We start from the raw sequence: 27204 nt of genomic DNA on the forward strand, positions 1-27204 counted from the left end.
TCTGATATAAGGAAAATATTTTCACATTGATCAAAGCTGATTGCTTTTGGACATTTCCGGCAATCACGACCGGAAAAATACCACCAGAATTAGTGTCGCTTTTATTATACAAAAAAGCCTAATCCACATGTGGTGAGTGAAAAATGTTGAATATTTATCTTTTCAAAGTCGAGCAAATTAAATAGACAGGCGACCTCCGTTGTTAACTTGTAGATATTATGATTTATATGTGACTAGCAAAAGTACCCGTCATTGACTGGGTTCAAAAACAGCCTACAGAAAATGGACTGATTTATGAAAGTACTAGCAAGGGGTACCCGGCGATGCCCAGGTTTGTTGAGTAAATCAAAACTCCGGGGAGGGGGGGGGTTAAAATAAAAAAAAAGTTTTGGTAGGTAAGTATGAGGATCGAGTCTGAACCCTTGAGGCAAAGTTGGATATTAAAGTGTGAAAAAAACAAAAAAAAGTGCAATGTTAATCACTGGGTCACGGCAACATACAACGTAAACACGTTTGAATTTATTTAACTATTGACAGGTGGCCGCAATAAAAGTTAACTCTGCTGCTTCCATTTGACCTAATTAATGAGTCACGCAGTTAACTTTTGCTGTGAGGCAGCGTTTGGGTTTGTTTACCCAACTTTGACTTGTTTTGTTCCCCAACAGATGTTGGGGAGGGGGAAACCAGCTCCCCATTTTCCAGATTGAATAAGAATTGTCTGATATAAGAGGAGTTTGTCCCCACATTGATCAAAGCTGATTGCTTCTGGATGTTTCCCGGCGCGATGCCGAAAACGCACCGTTTGAATTTAGTTTCACTTTATTTATACTAAAAAGCAGGACAAACAGGCGACAGAGCGAAATAGCGCGAATCTCATAAAAGTCGACTTAAATAAATCTAGAGGCGACCCGCGTTCCCAAATCATAGATATTATTATCTAGGGGCTATATAAACTGTTCTAAGCTATCGTAACGACCCCGGGAGCATGTGCGAAAGAAGCCTTTGCGAGACATACACAAAATGGTCACACACATTTTGCCTTTTATATATATAGATATAAAAAGTTTTAAGAAGTTGTGAGGCGACCGACCGCTTCTCGGAAAAAAGCCTTTTTTGGACATACACAAAAAGCAAACATACATACACACATTTTCGCTTTTGTATATATAGAAGAGTAGTGGGGAGTACCCGGCGTGGCCCGGGTGTTTGTAGGTGTGTTTTGGGGGAGGGGAGGGGATAAAAACAACCCTGCTTTAAAAAAAACAAAAAACAAAAAAAAAAAGAAACGTTGGCCAGGTGTTTGGAGGTGTAAAAGAAGAAAAAAAATTTTTGTAGGAAAGTTGGCTTGAACCCCGAACCTTTGACATGGAGGTGGAAACGAAATGGAAAAACACCCTGAGACCCAACCATCTCGGTTACGAGAGAAGAGAAATGAAAAGCATCTTAATTTAACCTTAATAAAATGAAATTGACAGGTGCGAGAAACTTGAGTCGCGTGATATTTGACCTTGAAACCTGACACGGCTGCAAGTCAGTTTTCGCTTGTTTTATACTGAAAAGCGAAGGAAACACGCGGCGATTGAAATATCTGGAAAAAATAGCACGTGAAAGTCGGGCAAATTAAATACACACGACCCCTCCCGTTCTTAAGTCGTAGATATTATCATTCAGACGTGATATAAAAACTTTTAAGAAGTGAGCCCAGCGAGAAGGCCTACGAAAAAAGCCTTTTGCAGACATACACAAAAAGCGAACATACATACATACATACATACATACATTTTCGCTTTTATATGTATAGACTAGTAGGGGGTACCCGACGTTGCCTGGGTGTTTGGAGGTGTGTGTGTAAAAAAAAAAAAAATGTTGGCCAGGTGTTTGGAGGTGTAAAAGAAAAAAAAAGGTTTTAGTAGGAAGGTAGGATTGAACCCTGAAGCCTTGACACAAAGGTGGAAACGAAAGGGAAAAAAAGCCAGCCACCTAACGATCTCGGCCACGAGGAGAGGAATTGATAAGTATGTCAAGTTAAGGTTTATAAAGTGAAATATACAGGTGCGAGGAAGTGGCGTGATGTTTGCCCAAGTTTTGCACTGCAAGCCACTTACTGTTTCCCCCGCCCTATTATTCGCTTTTCAAAGACGTGGCGAGCTGGTAAAAGTTGGGCAAATTAAGTCGTAGATATTACGATTTAGACGTTATATAAAAAGTTTTAGGAAGGAGCGAGCCGACCGAGAATGCTGACAAAAAAATTATATATTTTATATATATAGATTAGCGGCGGTATCCAGTGTTGCCAGGTGGTTAAAGGTGAGTAAATAAATTAATGGGGGTAAATCAAAACAAAAGCCATACTCTGTTTAAATATTATAAAAAAAAAAAAAATAAATAAATAAAACAATGTTAAAACTTCTTAAAAAATTTTTTTTTTTAAAATCGAAAAAAAAAAAAAACAAAAACCAAAAAAAAAAAAAAAACGTAATGCAGACAAACGATGCTAAAATTTCTTAAAATAGGGGGAAAAAAACCCCAAAGAAAACGCGAATGTGATGGAAAAAAACGAATAACTTCTTAAAAGAAATCTGAAAAAAAAAAAAAAACAGTGAATGTGAAAAATGATATAAATAACTCTGTTTCAATATTAAAACTTTAAAAATCGAAAAAAAAAACAAAAAAGACATCTCACATCACGATTTGAACTTACAACCATTAGATAATGAAGCTGCGCTTTAATCAACTGAGCTAAGAGGACGTTGACAAAATTGGGTTGTTTTTTTTTAATATTTAAACTAATTCAAGTTCCGACGTCATTTGAGCATATGTAGAAGCCATCTTGTCATGGAGATACGATTTTTTTTTTCCCACCCCTTCCTGTAAAAAAGAGAGCCATTGAGGATGAAGGAATTAATGTTTTTGGCTAATTTTTCGATATTTGTCTTGAAAACGATACCTATCTGGCAAAAATTCATGGCCTCTGTCAAAAGTTTTTTGCGAGACATACAAACACACGCACACAAACACTCATTTTCGCTTTTAGAAAAATATATAGATTGGGGGGGGGGGGGTATCTGGCGTTGCCTGGGTGTTTGGAGGTGCGGTTGGGGAGGGGTAGATCAAAACATGGCCGGGTGTTTGGAGGTGTAAAAGAAAGAAAAAAGTTTTAGTAGGAAGGTAGGCTTGAACCCCAAAGCCTTGACGCGAAGATGGAAACAAAAGGGTAAAAAAGCCAGACACCTAATCATCTCGCCCACAACGGGAGAGGAATTGATAAGCATGTTAAGTTAACGTTTATAAATTGAAATTGACAGGTGTGAGAAAGTTAAGTTGTGAGTTAAGATTTTGTGCAGGACAGCTTTTACCGAACTTTGGGGAATGAAAAGCAGCCCTCCCATTTAATAGGGGAGTGTCTCGAAATGAAAGCAACTGTCTAATATGATGGTGAAAAGCCGACATTGAACAAACGTTACATCACTTTCTGGAGACCACTGGCCGTGGGCCAGGGAGCTAATATTCGAATCGAGTTCCACTTTTTTTATACTGAAAAACAAAAGCAAAACACGGCGATCCAAAAATGTAGAATATTTAACGTTTCAAAGTCAGGCAAATTAAATAGACAGGCGACCCCCGTTGTTAACTCGTAGATCTTATGATTTAGATGTGATATAAAAAGTTTTAAGGAGCGAGCCGACCGATCGCGTCCCGGAAAAAAGCCTTTTGCAGACACACACAAAAATACAGACACACACACACATTTTCGCTTTTATATATATAGACTAGCAGGGGTGCCTGGCGTTGCCCGGGTGTTTAGAGGTGTGTGTGCTCGGGGGGGGGGTTAAATCAAAACAAAAGAATAAACAAAGTAATAACCCTGTTTAAATATTATATAAAAAGAAAATGTTAAAATTTATTAACAAAATCGTTGCCTGAGTGTTTGTGTCGAGGGGGGGGGGTTAAAAAAGTTTGGGTAGGTAGGTAGGATCAAGCCTGAAGCCTTGAGGCAAAGTTGGAAAATAAAGTGTGAAAAAAATATGTGACATGTTAACCGCTCGCCCAGCAAGAAAGAGTAACTGAAACAGGTTTGAATTTATTTAAGTAGAAACAGAAATGACAGGTGTCAGAACTTAATGACTTACTGAGGTCAAATAGAAGTAGCGGACTGCTGGGAAGTTTTTTTGGGTTTGTTTACCCAACTTTGGCTGGTTTTGTTTCCCCAAGATGTTGGGGGGAAACCAGCCCCCCATAAAAAGGGGATTGTCCAAATTGAATAGCAATCGTCTGATATAAGGAGAAACTTTGCATTGATCAAAGCTGATTGCTTTCTAATGCGAACTTCGAATTAGTTTTGCTTTTATATATAGACTAGCGGGGGTAAATCAAAACAAAAGAATAAGCAAAGTAATAACCCTGTTTACATATTATAAAAAAAAAAAAAAAAAAAAACGAACATTATGCAAACGAATGATGTTAAATTTTCTTAAAATCAGAAAAGCAAAAAATAAAAAATAAAATGCGAACGTGATGGAAAAAAAACAAACAAAAGAAAAATGAACAATGTTAAAACTTCTTAAAAAAATCTGAAAAATGAAAACAAAAAACAACGAACACAAAAAATAGGTGTGTGTGTTGGCGGGGGTAGATGGAAACTAAAAGTAATAAACCTGTTTAAATATACAAAAAAACAAAAACATAAAAACAGCAAAAAAAGTTTTGTGAGGGAGGAAGGCTCGAACCCAAAGCCTTGAGGTTAATAGTCTGACGACATAGAAGGCAGTGACTTTAGAAGAGTCGAAAATAAGTGTTTATGAACCCAAGTCGTTTTCTAGGTCAAATCTCATGCCAGAGCAGCAGCAGGAGGAGCAGTAGAGAGAAAACGAATTCACAGCACAAATTTTGTAAGATAAAAGTGGCTGAAATAAAAGATTTTTACAATGTTTTGTAATTGTTAGATATTATCATCTCGATAGCATATAAAAAGCTCTAAGAATGAGTGAGGAAGCCAAGAACCAGCCGGAAAAAAGCCTTTGCCGGACATACAGAAAAAATGTACACACACAAACATTTTGGCTTATATATATATATATATATATATATATATATAGCGAGGGGAACCCGGCGTTGCCCGGGTGTTTGGAGGTGTGTGATTTTGGGTAAATCAAAACTCCGGGGGTTTTGTTAAAATGAAAAAAAAATGTTTTGGTAGGTAAGTATGAGGATCGAACCCTTGAGGCAAAGCTGTAAATTAAAGTGTGGAAAAAAAAAAAAAAAAAAAAAAAAAAAAAGAGTGCGACGGTTTTAACCATTGGGCCACCGCAAGATGCTAACGGAAAGATGTTTGAATTTATTTAATTACTTGGATTTGGCAGGTGCACGTTTTAATGAGGTCAACTTTTGACTGCAGGGTAGCATTTCATTTAGTGCGGGAATGTTTTTTTTTTCTTCCCCCCCCCCCAAGACAAACGAACAATGTTAAATGTAAAAATTGGAAAAACAAAAAAGAAAAACGAACGTTAGAACTTATTTAAAAAATCTGAAAAATAAAATTAAAAAAAAAACATGTGAAAAATGGCTTAAATAAGCCTGTTTAAATATTAAAATTTTTAAAAATTGTTGGGTACTCAGCGTTGCCCAGGTGTTTTTGGGTGTTAATGAAAGCCTAAGAATAAGCGAAGTAAAAAAAAAAAAAAAAAAAAAAAAAAAAAAGAAAAACGAACGTTACGTGAAAAATGGCTTAAAAAATCCTGCTTCAATATTAAAATTCAAAAAATCAAAAAAAAAAAAAAAAGAAAGAAAAAGACATCTCACACCACGATTCGAACCCAAAACCTTTAGATAATGACCCAGCACTCTAACCAACTGACCTAAGACGACGTACACGAAATTAGGTCATTTTTTAAAATCTTTAAACTAAATCAGGTTACGACGTCTTATGATGCATGCGTAGAAGCAACATGAGCGATGAGAGTTGGAAATTAAAGTGTGAAAAAAAATCCGTACAACGTTAAACACTGGGCCACCGCGACATACAACGGAAACACGTTTGAATTTATTTATTTAAGTATTGACAGGTGGCTGCAATAAAAGTTAACTCTGCTGCTTCCATTTGACCTAATTAACGAGGTTAAATAGAAGTCACGCAGTTAACTTTTGCTGCAAGGTAGCGTGTGGGTTTGTTTACCCAACTTTGACTGGGTTTTTCCCCAACAGATGTTGGAGAGGGGGAAACCAGCTCCCCATTGTCCAGATTGAATAGCAATTGTCTGATATAAGAGGAGTTTGTCCCCACATTGATCAAAGCTGATTGCTTCTGGAGGTTTCCCGGCGCGATGCCGAGAACGCATGGTATTTTTATACTAAAAAGCAGGACAAACAGGCGACAGAGCGAAATAGCGCAAATCTCATAAAAGTCGACGTAAATAAATGTGGAGGCGACCCGCGTTCCCAAATTGTAGATATTATTATCTAGGGGCTATATAAACAGTTGTAAGCGATCGTAACAACCCCGGGAGCGTGTGTGAAAAAAGCCTTTGCGAGACATACACGAAATGGTTACACACATCTTGCCTTTTATATATATAGACTAGCAAGGGATACCCGGCGATGCCCTGGTGTTTTGAGGTGTGTAGTTTTGGGTAAATCAAAACTCCGGGGAGGTGGGGGGGGGGATTAAATAATAAAAAAAAAGTTTTGGTAGGTGAGTATGAGGATCGAACCCAAACCCTTGAGACAAAAACCGTGCGACGTTAACCACTGGGCCACGGCGACATACAACGGAAACACATTTGAATTTATTTATTTAAGTATTGACAGGTGGGCACAATAAAAGTTAACTCTGCTGCTTCTATTTGACCTAATTAATGAGGTCAAATAGAAGTCACACAGTTAACTTGGGTTTGTTTACCCAACTTTGATTGGTTTTTTCCCCAACAGATGTTGGGGAAGGGGAAATCAGCTCCCCATTGTCCAGATTGATTAGCAATTGTCTGATATAAGAGAAGTTTGTCCCCACATTGATCAAAGCTGATTGCTTGTGGACGTTCCTGGTGCGATTGCCGGGAACACTGCCTTAGCTTTGAATTAGTTTCGCTTTATATATGAAAAAGCTGAACTACCACAAGACGGGCTGAAATAGCAATAATTTTGTAAAAATCGCCGTAAATAAATCTAGACGCTACCAGCATTCCCAAATTGTAGATATTATTATCTAGGGGCTATATAAACAGTTGTAAGCGATCGTAACCCCCCCCCCCCGGGAGTGTGTGCGAAAGAAGCTTTTGCAAGACATACACGAAATGGTCACACACATTTTGCCTTTTATATATATAGATATAGACTAGTGGGGGTACCCAGCGTTGCCCGGGTGTTTGGAGGTGTGTGTATGTGTGTGTAGGGGATGGAGGGGGGGGGGGTAAAGAATAAGCGAAGTAATAACCCTGCTTAAAAAAAAAAATAATAACCCTGTTTCAATATTAAAAATGTAAACATCGAAAAAAAAAAATGTATCTGATATCTCAGATTGAATCTGCAATCTTAAGATAACGATGATGTCACTTTAACCATTGTGCTATGAACGCGTGGGTAGTTTGGCTTTTATAATATTTAAACGAAACAGTGTTTGTGCGTAGAAATCTTGTCATGAAGGAACGATTTTTTTTCACCTCTCCCTGCAAAAAAAAAAAAGAGAGCCATTGAGGATGAAGGAAGAAATGTTTTTAGCCAATTTTTCGATATTTGTTGTCGGAAGGTTCAAGCTTGAAAATGATACTGATCTGGCAAAAAACACTCACTCCAAATGTGAAACACACAAACTAACACACATTTTCGCTTTTATATATATGTATGTATAGATGCAACACAAAACCTGGCATGATTTAAAGAAAATTATAAAGAGGATAAAAACGTACACTATATATACTTACGGTCTTGTTTTTGTAAAATTTCCAAAACTGACTTGATACATTTGGAGCGAGTATCTGACTTCTGATTTTCAAGAAAATCCAAGAAATATGTTTCAGCTTTACTAAAAAAAAAAAAAAAAAAATATAAGACATTTTTTAAATTAACTTTTGAAAGTATGCTTATGAAATAAAATCTCATAATTAACCAAGATGAGAAAAGATAGAAAGGACAAAGTTTTATTAGCAGACGCTGCTCTCAAATAGTTCACAAAGAACAATTGTATTCTTAGTATCGATCACATTGAGGACTGAACCTTCAACCTCCAAAAGAGGGTCACTTAGAATTGAATTTTACCTAGTACTTTATCCGTTATGCAATTGAGTATGACTTAGACTTCTACCTGGTCACCGCCAACAAAAAAAAAAAAAATGTTGCATTTGAAATTCCATGCAGATTTCAGAGTTCAACAGAAAGAGTCCAGAGTTTGACATGGTACACTTGAAGATGGTCGGACATTACATAGGCCGAAACGTTATGAGAATAACACTTAAAATGAGAACAGTAGTCCAAATAATCCAATTTATCAATCTTCATCTCAAAAATTCAGAAACATGAACATTTTAATAAAATATTTGTACTTTTAAAGTGATATATTCTTTTATTTCAAAAATTCATTCTTAACATAAAAAAGTGGGGGGTTTTGTTAACTATTCTGCACTTTCAACACTGAACAAGTAAAAAAAAAAAAAATTGTCATCACAGACTCATTTTTATTTTTTTTACAAGAATACGATGGGTGTGCTTTTTATTTATATATATACTAAAAGATGTATCCAGCGTTGCCCAGTATTAAACGTTATATTAAATGCCTTTAAAAAAATGAAGTAAGAAACAAAAAAACATGTGCATGTGAGTATTATGTTTTCCTAAACAGTTCACTTCTTGTAAGTAAAAAAAAAAAAAAAAAAAATACTCGAGCTGAGATTAAAATCAAAACCAGTAGACAGTGAGTCAAGTACGATAACTATTAGGCCAGTTTGAAATGATCTTTAAAAAGTGTTTTCAAACCTATTTATTCTTAACATAATGAACGATTTGCGTATGTGCAGTCGTGAAACAGTTGACAAGCATAAAAATCCGATGACTCCCAAGTACCAATTTTGACCCCTTAGTAGCCTCTTTTTCCAGATGAAGACCGATTAAAAAGCTTTCTGCATGTCTGAATACTCTATATAACAAATTTCAAGTCTGTAGATCAAAAATTTGTTGAGTATAGAGGTTAAGTCTCCTCACACACACTTGTTCACTTTTATATATATATATATATATATATATATATATATATATATATATATACTGGCAAAAGTACCCGTCGTTCACTGGGTTCAAAAACAGCCTACAGAAAATGGACTGATTTATGAAAGTATGATAGGTTATGAAAAGGAAGGATTATAAATTTGGGTTGAATTTGGGTGTATCAAAACCAAAGCAAAATATGATGAAAGTAAAAATAAAATACATAAATCCCATAATTTATTATACCATACCTGTTCACACTGAAACACTTATCACAATATTCTGTGGATCTATATTAAAAAACCTTGTTAAACTTTGTGACATATTTCTGCTATGGAGGTCAGGTGCGAACGAACACCCCATAATTTTATTATACCATATTTCTTCAAACTGAAACATAATTATCAAATTATACTTACACAGATAGATATGAAAAGTCCTTATTAAAGTTTGTGCCTATTTTCATTCTATGGAGGCCAGGCATGAACGCAGACCCCACAATTTTATTATACCATCCCTATTTAAGTTAAAACATACTTATCAAAGTATTCTTATGTACATCTATATCAAACACTTGTAAACTTTTTTTTTTTTTAAATTTTTACATTTTTTATTTCCATACTTTGTGGACCAGGCGTGAACGCAGACCTCACAGTTTTAATGAACCACCGTTCTGCCAGATCAAACATACCTATTCCTGTGTCTCGATACATCTTCTATCATTATATGTAATCAGTTTTTTAAAATAGTCAACCATATAGGAGCCTATTCGTGACCAGACACACACACACACACAGTTTTATATATATATATATATATATATATATAGATATATATATATATATATATATATTCTACATGAATGCAATGTAAATTTAAAGTAATTTTAGTGCGCATATCATTTGCTTAAAAACTGCTTTAAAAATTGTATAAATTATAATCATGAAAACGAAATAAAGTAAAATAAAGCAAGTTTCAGCTTATTTATTCAAATGTAACATATCTTTAGACATTTTGCATGCATAACTAGAAATAAGTCTCTTTACTTTTATATTATCTTTATTATTATTACATGTGTACATCAATCAAAAATGATAAAAAAAATTATGCTTCAGTGTTCATATAAACTAACATTTAAATTGGAAAAGTTTAAAGAAATCAGATAAAAAAAGTTTTAAGAAAAATAATGTATCAATTAAGGAAAAAAGAGGAAGAACGAAGGAAAATGTCTCATTATGGAAATAGTGAAGAATTCTTTCAAAATCCATTCCAGATGGTATTCAGATTCATACACTATGAACCCACAGGTGCAGGTTACACTACTGCATTGCTTCTAACACCTTTCCAGCATAAAGAACAAGAAATCTAACCAGAGTCCCTTAGGATTGTAGACAACAGGCACATACCATTACTTTAGTTTTAAGCAAATTCACTCTCAATCCATTCTGTGCAATTCACTTTGGGCTCACTATGTCTATCTCCTGGACATTCAAAAACATTGAAAAACACAGACTATTTTTTACTGCTATTCTTACTTCGTTTTAACACCATACAATGAAGAAAAAAATATCCTCAAGAAGGCATATAACATCAAAAAATTTTGATTTTAAACAAATAAAATCTTTATTTTATATAAAAAAAATCTTTGTGTTGTATTTAGCTTATAAACATAAAATATACTATTTTAATTCAAAATAATTTTATTTCATTTGCTGCAGCCAACATTTTGCTCTGTTATAACCACAAAAAAAAAAAAAAAAAAAGCATGCATGATCCTCCATGAGTGTACAGTGAACGAGGCATAAAAAAAAAAAAAAAAAAAATGACTACCCTCCCCACCCCTCACCATCACCAGGGGGGAGGGCATCAAATCCTGGTGAAAATGAACAAACAGTGCAGTTTTAGGCTTTAACATATGTGAGTTTGAGTTCTGCACCATGAAAAAAAAAAAAAAAAAAAAGACTAAGTCCATCACCCACCTATTTAGCCCCAAAAGTCTTCAAGGTTTTAACATATTTTAATTGGAGTTCAGCACCACGCAAAACTGCTAAATAGACATACACAGAAAATTTTGGACAAATATGGTAAAATAGTCCCAAAAATGGAATGTTTTTATTAGCCCTAAAAAAGCCCCTGGGGCACACCCAAAAGTTATCGCAAAGCATAGACAAACAAAATTATATAGAAATCAATTAGTTACAACTTTCCAGAAAGTTCTATAAAAATCCAAGGCATCAATTTTTTTTTAATAAACACTGAAGTGTCAGTTTTAGCCATTTTAGCCCGAAAGACACTCCTGGGGAGGCAACCGGAGCTTTCCTGGAAAATCCGTTCTGTTACTTTTTTTATTTACTCATATCATGTTTAATGTTTGTGCAAAATTTCAAAAAATTCCAATGTGCAGTTATTGAAAAAAGTGCGGACAGACGAACAGACAAGGGTGAATTTACAGGTCCACCCTCCTTTTGTCAGGGGACAAAAAAAAAAACCATTGCCAGTCTACATGAATTTCAAGAGATTTGAAACCCTAAAACTTGCTAAAATGTTTTTTTCTTCAAATTTATATTGGAACACGGTTACACACATATTACTCTTAAGAAGTTTTGATTAATCAGGTAAGATTTTTTTTTTTTTATTTGTAGAGGAGGGGGACACCTTTTATAAAGGCCACTCTGGGATGAAGTGTAATGAGCATTAGATAGACTGCGAGACAAAACTGTGATGATCAGTCATGGTGGAACTTGGGTAGGGTTTAATTATATAAGATGACAGCTCTAGAAGAACTTAATTAAATTAGACTTAAAAACAACCATATTATAGTCAGCTGGGTTTGGTTTGCTTGTTTTACAGCATATCAACCCTTTTCGGGTTATTTAATGCCGAATCCAGTTATTTTGGAAACACTTTTTATCCTTCAAGTTCTTTATATCTTTAAATATTTATTTGTAGAGCTTGGTTTGGTTGTTTTATGGCATACCAACCCCTTTCGGGTTATTTAATGTCGAATCCAGTTATTTTGGAAATAGTATTCATGTTTCATCCAGTTATTTTGGAGAATGTTTTTATTCTTCAAGCACTTTGTATCTTCAATCGCTAATTTGTAGTGTTTGGTTTGGTTGTTTTACAGTGGATTTTATCGTTTTTGTTCTCTGCCCTGCAGAACATGAATAAGTTTTGCAATGGGAGAGAGAAAAGAGTTACAGTAATGATGTTTGGTGCATTTTAAGTTAGAAAACAAGTTAGGAAGTGGGGAAGATAAAAGGGGGGAAAAGGTGGGTTGCTGTTTTTGGTTTTAGTTTTGCAGAACATAAGTTTTGCAAAAGGAAGTAGAAAAATAAAAAGCACGAATGTTAAGTGCATTTTGTCTTAGGACGCCAATATCTTCAGACAACCTGATATCGTAGCACCAGTAGTCAGCTGGGAAGCAGCATTTTGTTCCACAAGCAGACAGTTCTGAGAAAAAGAACTTTGCTCATGAAAATCTCGATTAGTTTTAGGCACAGACAGAGTAAAGAAATTATTGACAGTTGTTGTAGCTAGATGAGTGTTCTTTTTGCAAATGTTTTACAGGGGTACCGTAGTTTGAAGCTCAGGCAAATATCAATCATGAAAATGACATCTCTTCTGTGAGAAAGAGACAGTAAGGAAGTTAAAAGGAATTCACTTTCAAGATTTAATATTGAAAAATATAATTAGAAAATCACTTTGTCTTCCCTTCTCAACACTGACGTTACCATTTCTTGAATTGTGATAGCCTTCTAATACTCCCCTAAAATATATATATATATATACACACACACACACACACATACATACTGTGATTGGAAAATAACTCCCTATATTTGAAATTTGTTATTGAAATATAATTCTTAGAAGGAAAGGCGGCAAGTTCTCATTCGTGATATTTTTGATGATGGGAAAATTACTATTTTCTGAGTCAGCTGTTTTGAGTTGACGATATGTGAAGATTTTAAATCCTCTCAAAGTATTCATCATTCATCTGTCCATTTCATTAACTCTAATCTTCAAATAGGTGTCAGTCTTGATGATTGTCGATTCATTAGTAAAACAATATAAAAAGTTCCTTGTGAAATCAGTTGATGCGGGTCTCCAGTGTTTTGAAAAAGCTAATGTCAAATGCTGGCATCCATACTAAACTCTAAATAAAACCTCATGCTATACACTTTCATATTATATTCATTTCTTATAAGAATTATATTTCGGTAATAAATTACAATACACTTAGTAATAGGAAGTAACTTTCCAGTCACCGTATATAGGCACACAATTTGTATGCACCATGTTTATCTGTTGCTCTATTTCTTAAAAAAAAAAAACATAAAAAAATAAAACACACACATAGATAAATGTGTTACAATATAGAAATACAATTTGAGTACAGAATCAGAAAGAACATACAATTTTACATAAGAATGTTAAATTCTATTAATCTGCTTAAAAACTAGACAAATAACAAAGAAATTAAATTTATGAATTGGTCAGTTATTTCAAGTAATTTTTCCATGTAAAAATATCAATTTTGAACACAGAATTTGTTTTGAATTCTCATAACTTTTGAACATTAAGGATATTTAGGCAATTCAAACAGTTTTAGACACCATCTTTATGACTACCTAGATTAAATAACAACCTAATATGAAAAATCAACTGGGAATTCTACAGTAAGAGTTCAGGATATGCATTGCAGGAGAGAAACGATATAAGAATGATATGATGGATGTGTAATGGTGTCTTAAAGACATGCTTAGTTTTGATGAACCTAGAGGAAAATTAAATCTCAACAATATAGGAAGATTGTGCAGAACAGAAGACGCTTATGGCATCGCTATACTGCAAGAATGGCCGAGAGTTCTTGGATTAATAAATTTAGAACTAATGAGATAGCTGTCTTGGTTGAAACTATGGAGCCGATCTGACTAAAATTTTGTATGTAGGTTTGTTATATATAAGGTGCAGCAAACTAGGTATTATAGTATACGTTCGATGCACTGTTAGCGATTAATAGATTAGTGTTTAATACAAAAATGAGCATGAATTTAATTATATTTAACCATAATTTGGCATAAAGTACTCATTCTAAGTCAACAGGCTATAACATTTACCTGTTTTTTTTATGGGCTAAAAAGCCTAGTATAATATAGAAGTTTATTATTTTAAATTAATGTTTAAAGTGGTTCAAGAAGCATGCATTATGAAATCATAGTGAGCCGTTAAAACCAATTCTTTCATAAATTCTTTAATTTAAAAAGAAAATGTAAAACAATATTTATGGTAAGAATAGATTGATGCAGCGTGATTTTTGCACTGCCAATAATATTCCAAATCCACAAATATCACAATACATTGGCAATTACACTTTATGTGCAAGAGTCGGGAAAAATTGGTTTCTTAAAGAAAAAAAAAAAAGAATTATGGCCAAAACAACAAAATGTCAAAATCTTTAAGAGTTGATCGTCTTTACCCTCAGATCCCCTTTCAAACATTTGTTTTTTCATATTATTTGAAACATTTTCATTTATATATGCAGTGGAATTGTTTCTCTGTGGAAATTCAAAACAAACTTTTTTAAAGTAACTTTATTTTGAAGTGTGTGATAATTTTAAACAATTTTGCTCAATTAATGTAATGACCAAACAATGTGGTAATTTGGTTAAATATCAAAATCCTCCCCACCCCCCAAAAATGGGAGCAAGCGACTGTCATGCAACAGCTGCTATATCTTTAAATATATATAACTTTTGTAAGATGTATTGATTTTATTACAATACCAAAATTTTGAATGACCATAATTCCATTATTGAGTTATCTTTTCAAAAATGTAAATATTTTCTGACAAGAGATTAAGAAGAAAAATGGATTTCTTATAAGTGAAACAAAAATGAAAGACTTTCAGGCAATGTTTAGTAAATTAACTTTATTATACAGAAGTAATCAGGTTATGTTATTAACTCAATCTCACTTAACAAAATACAGTTTTTATGAGGTTTTTTAGACTCCACCCTCTGTTGTTCATCTTCCATCGAAACGTAGATTCTATGAACAAAGCTTCTTTCTTAAAACTGTACACCTGTGGAACTCTCTTCCACTTGTCTGTTTTCCAACTGACTACAATTTAGTTGTCTTCAAGTCCAATGTAAACAAATTTTTGATGAACTGTCCCCTTAAATAATTCAATTTACCAAATTTCTACTACTAACAATTCCTAAGAAATTATCCCATTGACTACTGTACACTCAATAACCCTTATCCTAGAGTGACCCCTTATGTAATTTGAGCTCTGCACCATGCAAAAAAAGAAACGACTAAGTCCATCACCCCCATTTAACCTCAAAAGTCTCCAAGGCCGTAACATATTTAAATTGGAGTTCGGCATTATGCAAAACTGCTAAATAGACATACACAGAAAATTTTGGACAAATATGATAAAATAGTCCCAAAAATGAAGTGTTTTATTAACCCTAAAAGAGCCCATGGGGCACACCCAAGAGTTATCACAAACAAAATTATATAGAAATCAGTTAGTTACAACTTTTCAGAAAGTTTTATAAAAATCTAAGGTCTCAATTTGTTTTAAATACGCACAGTGTCAATTTTAACCCGAAAAGTACCCCTAGGGAGTTTTCCCGGAAAATCTATTCTGTTACTTTTTTACTGATATCATATTTAATGTTTGTGTAAAATTTTTTAAAATTCCAAGACGTAGTTATTGAGGAAAATGCGGATAAACGAACGAACAAGGGTGAATTTACAGGTCCACTCTCCTTTTGTCGGGGAGGGGGGGGGGGACTACATTTTATGAATAGCAAAAAGAGCAGCTATCTTGTTAGTTATTTTGAAAACAATGTAAAAAATAAAAGTAACTCAATTCAAACTTGCAAAATGTCTGAATTTCTATTGTTTAAAAATGATTTTCTTTCTAAAAATAAAACACCTTGATCAATTTTGCTAATTTTTAAAATATGATAGTTTTGTTTTGTCGCAGGTATGTACATCATAGATTTTCCTTTATTTTTCATTTTTTATATGGGGGGGGGGGTCTAAACATGACTGAAAAATTTAACCAACAAAATTACTGCTGTTGACTAAAAGAAGAGTTTATCAAGCATGTGTGTGCAGTGGGATGATGTATAGAAATGAAACCTGTTCAGTGAGAGTTGAGTTCATGCATGCAGAAAAGAAATGATATGAAAATGATGCGTAATGTGAACCTTAAAGATAAGTTTATATCTGATAACCTCAAAGGAAGATTAAATCTGGACAGAATAAGGAGTTGTGTGCAGAACAGGAGGCTTCATTGGCTTGGAGAGAATGGATGAGAGTGCTTGGGTTAGTAGATGTAGAATAGTTGAGGTAGCAGGGTCAGTTGATAGGGGAAGGCCAAAGAAAACATAAGCGGAGGTGATAACAATGGATTTGAGTTGGTTGTTTTTGTTTTTTGGCATATCAACCCTTTTCAGGTTATTTAATGCTGAATCTAGTGATTTTGAAGAAAAATTTTTTAATAGAATATTTTTTTTTTCAAGTCGGTTTCTATTTAACCCATTGTTGGGACCCTAACACGTACTACCACTCCGGGTCAGAGTGGACTTGGGAGCAATGTCAATTAAAGGGTGGCTCCCCACTCCCCAAAGCCCGCAAGCTGGGGCCTCACCATCGGATATAGTTTAAGGTCATATCCAGGACCGTGGATTTGAGAGAAAGAGGGATAAATAATTTTCGGTTTAAACCATGTAAAACTAACATTAAACTGAATATAATAATGAAGGGAAAGGAGAGTTCATGCCGCCCGAGGACTTCTTTATAAAATATATTGTGAAATACATTTTCTAGATGTGTCAAAGGCAACCATCAGTAACGTAATGTTTTCACTCTTAATTTTGAGTTCCGCATCATACCGATTCAGACAATTTCAAAATGATTCTGGACACATGAGGTTGCTTCCTTAAAAGCTTTTATTAGCTACATACATCAACGCTGCAAAAAGCGTTCCTTCTTTTTTTTTTTTTTTGTTACAATTGTGACAATCTTGAACCTTTCTTATTGAGACACGTCAGCAGACATCAACCAATTAGCACATATGCATACACATAATACTACTACTACCCATGCTGATTGCATTAAGTGTTATTATGGTTTGAAAGTAATTATTTTTAAGCCATGATAAAATTTAACAAAATCAGTCTCACTTGAAAATTGCAAGAAGAATGTAACAGCTGTTGAGAGATTGATTATTAGTATATATATGTACATATTAAGTACCCTAATATATATATATATATATATTCTAACAGGGCTATCTGGCACTGCCCAGGTTGGGGAGAGAAAAAAAACCCTACATACAAATGTATTTTAAGAACAAAAAAGTAACTTCCACAAGTACATTTATTTTCAAACATTGGGTCATGTCTTTTTGCTTTCGTAAAATAAATAAATCCATATAGCTCATTACCTTTCCTATACAGTTTCAACATCGGAACAGTAGTTTTTTTTTAAAAATCCATTAATAGATTTATTTTTAGGGGTAAAAAAGCATTTTGTCACCTTTTCTCCTTTTAAAAAAAATAATAAAATAGATAAAAATAATAATACACTCTTATGTCTGTAATTTTAAATTTCACAAAAACTGACCAGTAATTTTTAAACCATGGCTACAACCATTTTTTGGCGATGAGGTATTCGTCTCATTTTCCTCCCTCCAAAAAATAAATAAAACAAAACTCATTAGATTTCCTTTAATGTCTACTATCTAGGTTCTTAATTTCATAAAATTCAGTCGAATAGTTTTTGGATGTATAGGTGCATTTTTAAGATGAGGTGTTATGAGTTATACGTTTATTGATTTTTTTTTGTATTATTTAAAATTATTTAATATTACCAGCGAGACTAAGTAATTTTTAAAATACACTGTAGTGGAATACATAATGATATTGCCAATAACACATGCCAGATTGTTTTGATGAACCATCCGATTTATCATTAAAAATAATTGCATACATCCATTACTCACTAATTACATCATCTACTATACTAAACTCTATTAAACAACAAAGAAAATTATATCATGTATCAACTAAACTATTAAACAACTAAATATATATTATATCAAGTAAACTCTATTAAGCAACCAAGAAAATGGAATAAAATTATGAAAATAGACCACAACTACTACTTGAATTTGTCCGTGAAAACATAACTAGGCTTACATTTAAACCAAATAAGATATAATCTCAAAATGAAAAGACTACCACCAGCAAGTGCAGTGTAAGTAAATTTATGGTGGGATCTATATAGAATAATCTGTTGGCTGGCCAGTAAACTAATCTGGCTGCAGTGGGATTATCAAATTTGCTTTCATATTTTTGTTCAGATTAAAAGACATCAGATCATCAGTTACCCCCCCCCCCCAAATCTGTGCTCTAATTACATATGACTAACAATTTCACATTGTTGTTTAACATGTCCCTATTTATATCTGTATGAAGGACAATGCTTCCAAACGATTGTGATATTGGTTACACCAGATCACCGTCAGATCAGCAACATTAAGCCTAGTCAGTACTTAAATGCGATGATGTATAGAAGTGAAACCTGGCCAATGAAGGTTGAAGACATATGTTGCATTGATATGAGAATGATACGATGGATGTGTAACAAGAGTTTTAAAGACAGGCTAAGTTCTAATGACCTTAAAGGAAGATTAAATCTGAACAGTATAAAGAAATATGTGTATAACAGGAGATTTTGATGATATGGCGTTATTGAATGAATGAAAGTTCTTGAGTTAGATGTAGAACAGTTGAGGTAGCAGGTTCAGTTCGTAGAGGAAGGTCAAAGAAAACATGGGAAGAAGCAATAAAAATAGATCTGAGTAAAAGAGGGGTAAATAGGGACCTGACTAGAGACAAGTTACTTTGAAAGTCAGTTTATTAAAGCCATCCAACACATGCCAGCATGTAAAAATGAACATTAAACCAAAGATGATGATGATAATGGGAAGTATAAACCGATGACAGACTGAAGTCTTGTCACAGAATATAGTTCAGCACATCTGTTCTGATTATATTTCATGTTTGGACAAAATTAGAGTCAAAATAATTATGCCTCGGTTGAGGTTTGAACTCACAAACTGTCTTTTTTTTTTTAATTTTCTTCCTTTGAAGATTATAATGCAGGGTATGGGGCAGCCAAACCAGCTGCCAACATTGCCCTGCTTTTTATTGAAACCAACAGAGAGCTCTTTTCAGTATCCTCATTGTTCCCTTAAGTGCAATTGTCTGGATCTCTTTTGCACTTGGTTCACCAGGAATATTAGTTAGGTAGGACTTCAGGTTCTTTTTCATAAACCCTGTGGCACCTATGATAAATGGTATGATTGATATCTCCTTAAGATTACATTCTTTTCATATCATACATGAGACCTTGGTATTTGGTCTGTTTCTTCCTTTCAGCTCTGTTCAGACCACCATCATTAGGGACATTCACTTCAACCAAGGTTGCCACTCTTTCAGACTTATGAATGAGGTGCTAAGTGACCCACAATATAAGTATGATATGGTGATGCTTTTAATAATGCATTACATAAAGCAAACTGTCACCACCCCCTCTTTCTGTAAGGCAACAGAAGCAATAAGTAAATGAAAAGGATATCAAAACTTCCATTCCCTCTTTTTCAGCGACAAGTCTGCTACTATCTAGCTTATATTGAAAAATATTTTAATATTCACTTTCTTTTCCCCTTCGTTCACACACAAGGTTGACACTCTATAACCAGTTTCCCCATCCCTGCATTCACCAGGTAATCAGTACTCTTTCTATCGATCTGATTACTGAATGACAACTTATATCTGTACCTACATAAAGTTACGCATGTTTGTATATGTTTATATATTTGTGTGTACAGGATTCGCTCCTAAACTAATTAACTGAATTCTGAATTTTGGAACACTGCTGCTAGATGTAAGTGGTCTAAATGTAGGCTATATTTAATTTAATTATGGAAAAAGTAACAGAGGAGATGGAAGCCCTTCATGAAAATTCAGGTACCTCCATCTTTTTGAGTAATTTTAACATAGCATTACAAGTTGATTTTTTTCTTTTTAGATAATTGTTATTTTATCAACTTGCATGAAAAGAGCTCTGTAAAATATGCTTAAAACCGTTTGAATTATGCAAATACCATCAGTAGTTCAAAAGTTATGAGAATTTTATGTACCAAAATTTAAGCTTTTCCATGGACATTTTTCTTTAGAAAAAGTGGGCTAAATTACGGACCTCAACATTTCAAAAATTTGGTAATTTTGCCACCATTTATTTATTTTCCAAGCTATTCTCATGAAAATTGGCACTTATGTAAAATTGTGTGCTGTTTTTGATTATGCAGTCAAATTTGATGTATCTCTTTACCATAAGCCATGAATTATAAATTCAGATGTGTAAATTTCAATTTTTTTTTTTAAACTGGCGCATGATATTATACAGTGGGTGTCTATTCATGAACAAAACTAAGTATTATAATGGTATTTAAATATAGCTTTATTGAGAGCAGGCATTTTCCTACCTCCTGAACAAAGGAGAGCTTAATCTGGGTGTAGCCATTGAATGCCTACTACTCCCCTCAAAGAAAAAAAAAATTTGAGTAGATATCAATTAATCTCAGAAATAAATCGAAGAAAATTTTTCATATAGATTTTGGATTTCTGTAAAAGATGGAAATTCTCATAGTCGACCAGAACTTATGTATTTTGGGACTAGTCCAATTTTCAATTTTGTAAATCCTCTCTATCTGGCCCAAAATATACCACTATTTTCTGAGATGCAACCATAAACTGTACTCTACATGAATCCTTGATGTAGCTTTCACAGTACCAGGAATCCTGATAAGCAACAACTATATATTCACCAGTTGATGGTAATCTTTGTTATTTCTATTCTGTTGTTTTACTGAAAATTCAACTATGTAAACAAAGAAATAAAACAGTGATTTTTTACCTTGTTTCCACCATAACATTTAAAATGATTACTTTTATGTTTTAGGGTATGCTGAAAACGAATATAACATTTAAATTTTTTGCAAATAAGGTGTTTTCCGGATATTAAGCAATGTCATTTCTTATGTTATCGCTGGTGGCCATCTTGGTATGCACAAGTGCAAAAACCTAACCCCAAGAAACTATGCGCAAACGCATGTACCAAGATAGCCACCAGCAATAACATAACCGGAAAGCTACTTATTTGCAGAAAATTTAAGTGCGATATTCGTTTTCAGCATATCCGAAAACCTTAAGAGGTAGTCATTTTAAAGAAAAATGTTAAAGTGGAAACAAGGTAAAAATTTACAAAATGCATCACAATGAAATTCTTTATCGAACCGCCTAATTATTATTATTTAGATATATCCAGTTGAAAAAAAACAAAAAAAAAAAAAAAAAAAAAAAAACGGGTTTGTTTTACAGATTCGAAAAATTTATTTAATTGTTAGGTGAAAGTACAGAAAAGTTAACAAAACACCCATCTTTCCCCATGTTAAGAATGGGTTTCTAAATAACGTTATTATTTCAGCATGGTAACACAAGTGCACAAGTACCTTATGTTTTTTTGTTTTTGTTTTAACACTAAAATAACAAACGCATATACTTAGTACATTTTGTTGTTTTTTAACGCTTTGAGTACATGTGTACTCAAAGCGTTAAAAACAACAAAATAGTATTGTTTGGAAATCAAATTTGAAAAAAATTTTTTTTTTGCAAATGACAAACTCAGAATAAAAAAATGAAACTTTTTCTGCTTTCGTTCTGAAAGCAAAAAAACAGTTTTCTATTTTTAAAAGAATACAAACTTGTTAATACGCTGATAGCGATGGTTAGTGCATAGGGAGCCGTTTCTCTTTAAGCAATTTGAATTTCCATAAAAAATAACATTTTAAAGAAATTTCCGCACAATTAATAATTATCAAATATTTACATATTATACATGAAAATAATTCTGAAACTATTATCTATATGAAAATTGATGATATATACTGATTTATCTTATCAATTTTGAAATATTCTTCCTCAACTTTGCTCGGTCGTAACTTTGCTTCCTGTGGTTGTAAAAATGAAAGTCAAAGTCCAGTAGAGATGGACTTCTTTGTTTATATAGCCTGTAAAATTTCAGCCATATCCAATCAAATTTAACCCCGCACATATGTATCCAAACGTAATGTATGAAATGTAAACATTGAAAAAACAGTTTCCCTTTTTGCTGTCGTCATTTTTTACCGTTTTTTTTTCATTTTTAACTTGGAGCATAAAAATATTGAACACATAAAAGAAAAATAAATTAACATCACTGGAATGCTTATCCTATTCTCTTTTCATCTATGTAATTCTTTTAAAAATTGACCAACAAATAAAAAAAGATATGACTTGTTGAAGCACATTAGGTATGTAATATTACCGATGTCCATGAAAATACAGTATACGCTTGTAATGCTAGTATTAGACATCAATTAATAAATATTCTTGTAAATTTCAGTTGACAACGTGATTTTTAAATTCTCTCAAAAATCAAATAATTGATTAATTTCATTCATTTTTTGACAGCCTTATTAAAAAAAAAAATCTGAACTGATATAAACTACATTAAAATAATATAAAAAAAATTCTCTTTTTGCCCTATCACCCCAATGTGATCTTAGAACTGGGGGGGGGGCATTGATGGCATAGTTTTTTTTACACATTAAAATATACTGGAATGAGGAAATGAAATACCTTTAATTTTGGGTTGCAATTGTTGCCAATTTTTCAGAAAAAGAGAAATTGGAAAATATATTAAAATTATAAGTTTTATGAAAATTTTTTTTATTATTCGTTATTATTTTGTTTGATGGTTTTTCCTGTGAAATTTCAAAACATTTCAAAATAATTTATTTTTAATGATTAAACTTTTCAGGGCTCATGAAAAAAAAAGTGGAAGATTGCCTCTTAAAACTTATGAATAAACAGACAATCTTACTGCTAATAATTAAAATTTTTTTTTTTTTTTACTCTCTCGGTTTTTGAATAGCGACTAATTAAAAAATATATTTAGAAATCTAACATAATTTTTTCTGTGGAAGACTGATGACACAGTAAACTGTTCGTACCTTGCTGATAAAAACCTGTAGTGTTACTTATTTCTTTTGTCAGAACAAGAAAATAATTCCTAACTAACTGAAACAATTATGACTTCAGAGTTAGAAGGTGCCTTCAATAAGTTTCCAGACTTATTTTGTACAGGAATTTGAAATTCTTATAGACTTGAAAATTCAGTATGTTATTGCTATACATCTTTGAAGAGACCACCATCAGCATGTTCAAATAAAAAGCTACAGCAGGAATTGAAATACACTCTACTAAAACCTGATTGTCACCACAGGTGAATTTCAAAAAAGCAATCTGGACGTGAGGACACTTTAGAAGAATGATATGCAATAAAATTCCGTTTTAAACTTGGAAAAAATGCCACAGACATATATGGAATGTTTTAGACTGCTTTTGGACCATCTTGCATGAATCGAGAATCAGTTTTGGAGTGGCATAAGACATTCAAGGAAGGCAAGGAGTTTGTGAGAGATGATGAGGTGTGGAAGAAGTAAGTCAGAACACCAGAGTTGATTGGCCAAATAAAGAATTTCATAGATAAGGATTGTCATGTGTCCATAGAGACAATAAGTGCACAGTTTGATGTCAGAGTGGGAATTGTACACACAATTATTTGCGAGGAACTGAAGATGCTGAAGATTTGCCTCAAGGGCGCTAAGAGAAGATCAGAAAGAAAGATATCATGGGCATCAAGACAATTCCTCACCCTCCCTATAGCCAAGATCTTGGTCCCTGTGACCTTTCGTTATTTCTCAAGCTTAAGGAAAACCTTGGAAGCTGTCATTAATGAGACAATTGAGATGAAAGAGGTTGTGATGAGGGTCGTTGACACGCTCACACAAGAGGAGTTCCATGGGGTATTCCAGAAGTTGTTGGAACGGTACAACAAGTGCATTGCAGCCGAAGATTACTTCAAAGTGGACTAAAGTTTTGTACTATCAATAAAAATACTCGTACAAAAATGTCTGGAAACTTATTGAAGGCACCTCGTAATTAAATTTCTTTGTGCATAGCTTATTTTACAATCTGTTGATGTTAACTAAAAATGTGATTTTGTTTGAGTTCATAAAAGAACCATGACTTGAAAATAATTTAACTTAATTTAACAATGACTTGAAAATAATTTAACAATGACTTGAAAATAATTTAACAATGACTTGAAAATAATTTAACAATGACTTGAAAATAATTTAACAATGACTTGAAAATAATTTAACAATGACTTGAAAATAATTTAACAATGACTTGAAAATAATTTAACAATGACTTGAAAATAATTTAACTTAATTTAACCATGACTTGAAAATAATTTTCCGATAAAGTTCATTTAAGGATTTATTTAAGAAAAAAAAAAGTTTAGTTTTAGGAATAAAAAAATTGATATTTCCTAGAATAAAGAGGAATTTAATAAAAATGATTGAAATATTACTTTTTTTTCAGCTACAAATTACGATATTGAAAATTAATGGTTAATAACAAAAAGAAATTCTGGCAGTTAACTGGAAGTTAATTGTTTTAGGTGTTACCTGTTTAGATGCGAAATTTTTCTGGGTGTACACATGTCTTTTTCATAATATTTCAAACCAAAAAGTAAGACTTTTACCGTTATATTTCACTTGAATAATGATCAAAAAAAAGTTTTATTTGTATCAAGTTTTTTTTTTCAATGTTTTATAAAATCGGTTTTTTATGACGCCATTGTTATTTTCTTATTGTTTTGTTATTTTGTGAAGTTTAAATCAAATTTCGTCCATTTTATTCCATGTAAAATAAAGAATGTTTACATGCAATTTGAACCCTGATCCTTCCTCTTCAATATAGGGTAATAGTACCTCTACGGCGATGTGTAAAACGTCAGTAGTACACATTTTAATAGTGACATCATCATTTCGTGTGTTTGTGTTAATTTCTATGGATAAGTGTTCGTGTTATAATTATTAATGGAGTAACGTTTTTTTTTTTTTTGCTATGGATAAAAAATAATATAAAACTTACTTTTTGTAAAAGAAATACATTTTATTAACGAATTACACAGACTAGAGTTAATAAAATAAAATTAATTTTAATGTCTTCTGTTGACACATATATTTAAAAATAATGTTCTTTACAAGCCTCCGTACATTTTTGAAAAAAAGCGCCAAACATAAGGACCACCCTCTATCAATTTAAATAATAAAATCAAAACGATTTTTTAAGGTTGATTTTGAATTTACAATTTTTATTATCTCAATAGTCTTATATTCTTTTATACGAATATATTTTTTATTATTGGAAACCTGTTATTAAAAAAATCCATTTAAAACTTCATATCGCGTAATATTTGAATTTAATATCATTTAAATCTTTAAAAATAATTATTCTTTTAGAATTGTTTTTTTTTTGTTGTAATTCGAATAATTATATTACTGAGAAAAAATTATCCAGAAAGTGTTTTTTTTTAACATAATATTGAATTTATGTCCAATTTTATTTACAACTTTGAGGTAAGTGAAATAAATAACATGATTTTATATATATATATATATATATATATATATATATATATATATATATAAATTACTATTTTTTTAATTATTTGATCTTTTCAGCTTTAAAAAATGTTGAAACTTTTATCAACCTACATTTATTTTGCTTAGTTTTCGGACCATGAAATATGGGGGGGGGGGTAGAATACCTAAAATAATATATATTTCCGCTAATATATTTATCAAACCCTACTTATATGTAAGTTTATTTAATAATGATTGAATATCGAAAAATTTCAGGAAAATATGATTATTATTTGATTTTTAAAACATGGGCGTGTGAACGACTTAAAAACGTCACTAGGAACGTTGTTTTAAAGCGTCGATAATGTAAACATGATTTTTGTCTTGCATTTTCATTATTTTTGTATGCTGTAAAAGGTTAAAAAAAAAAAATATTAGTTTATTTGAAACAAAAAGCTTCCAATAAACTAATATTTTTTTTTTTTTTAAGGGTAAAAAAAATTAGGATGACAATATTAAATTACAATTACATCGTGTTAGCGGGGTTAAAACTGTGGCGCACGTTGGAGTATCAGAATTTTTGTAGGAATTTTTGACACCCCTAACACGAAACTGCGAATACAATATAAAAATATCGTAATTTCTCTGTTAAAAGTGGGTTATTTATTTTCTTTATGGATTATACTTCCAAAATAAACTATTACAGTTGTTTTAAAAGTAATAGAAATATTTTTTTTTTTTTTAAAACAGTAATGAATTTTCCGAACTCAATATTTTTCAATTTTTAAACTCAATATTTTTCAATTTTTAAACTTTAAAAATCTATCAAAATTTTTCTATTGATTCTATTTTTACGATATTTTCAGGGTCAATGTGAAATTTTATGTTCTTTCCAATAAATCGAATATAATATTTTAGACAAACGTTTTTTTTTAAATTCACGCCCCCCCCCATTTTTAAGTGTCTATTAAAAAGTAAATAATTAATTTAGTCACCGAAAAATAAATAATTATTTACTCACAAATTGAAAAGAAAAGGTCAATAAATAATATATTCAAATTTAAAAAAAAAAAAAACAGTGTTCTTTTAGAATTTTACCTGTAAAGTTTGAAGTTTAAAACCTTTTTTTTAAACCACGTTATTTGTTTTTTCTTTTTTTTTTTTTTAATGAAACCTTGGTCCTTGCTCCTTTAATTGAAAAAAAAAATTAGGGCTTGAATTATATTTTTCGAGGAGTTATAAGCTTGGAAAGACAAGGGGTCGAATAATTCACGCCTCCCATTTTGAAATGTCTAATAATAATTAATTTAGACACCGAAAATTAAATAATTATTTACTCACAAATTGAAGAGAAAAGGTCAATACATAATATATTCAAATTT

General features: G+C 32.3%; 1 protein-coding gene across 2 annotated transcripts in view; it reads right to left on the reverse strand.

Moving 5' to 3' along the window:
• LOC145279637 (uncharacterized) overlaps window positions 1-27204 on the reverse strand; it is a 51753-nt gene that overhangs the window by 19352 nt on the left and 5197 nt on the right. For both annotated transcript variants that reach the window (XM_080130865.1, XM_080130866.1), the window contains exon 2: window positions 7914-8014. In XM_080130865.1, coding sequence (XP_079986991.1) covers window positions 7914-8014 — 101 coding nt within the window. The remainder of the gene's footprint in view (window positions 1-7913; window positions 8015-27204) is intronic.

The sequence above is a fragment of the Euprymna scolopes genome, chromosome 7 (assembly GCF_053919585.1).
Source record: "Euprymna scolopes isolate OS-2025 chromosome 7, ASM5391958v1, whole genome shotgun sequence".
In the NCBI taxonomy this organism is placed as follows: Eukaryota; Metazoa; Mollusca; class Cephalopoda; order Sepiida; family Sepiolidae; genus Euprymna; species Euprymna scolopes.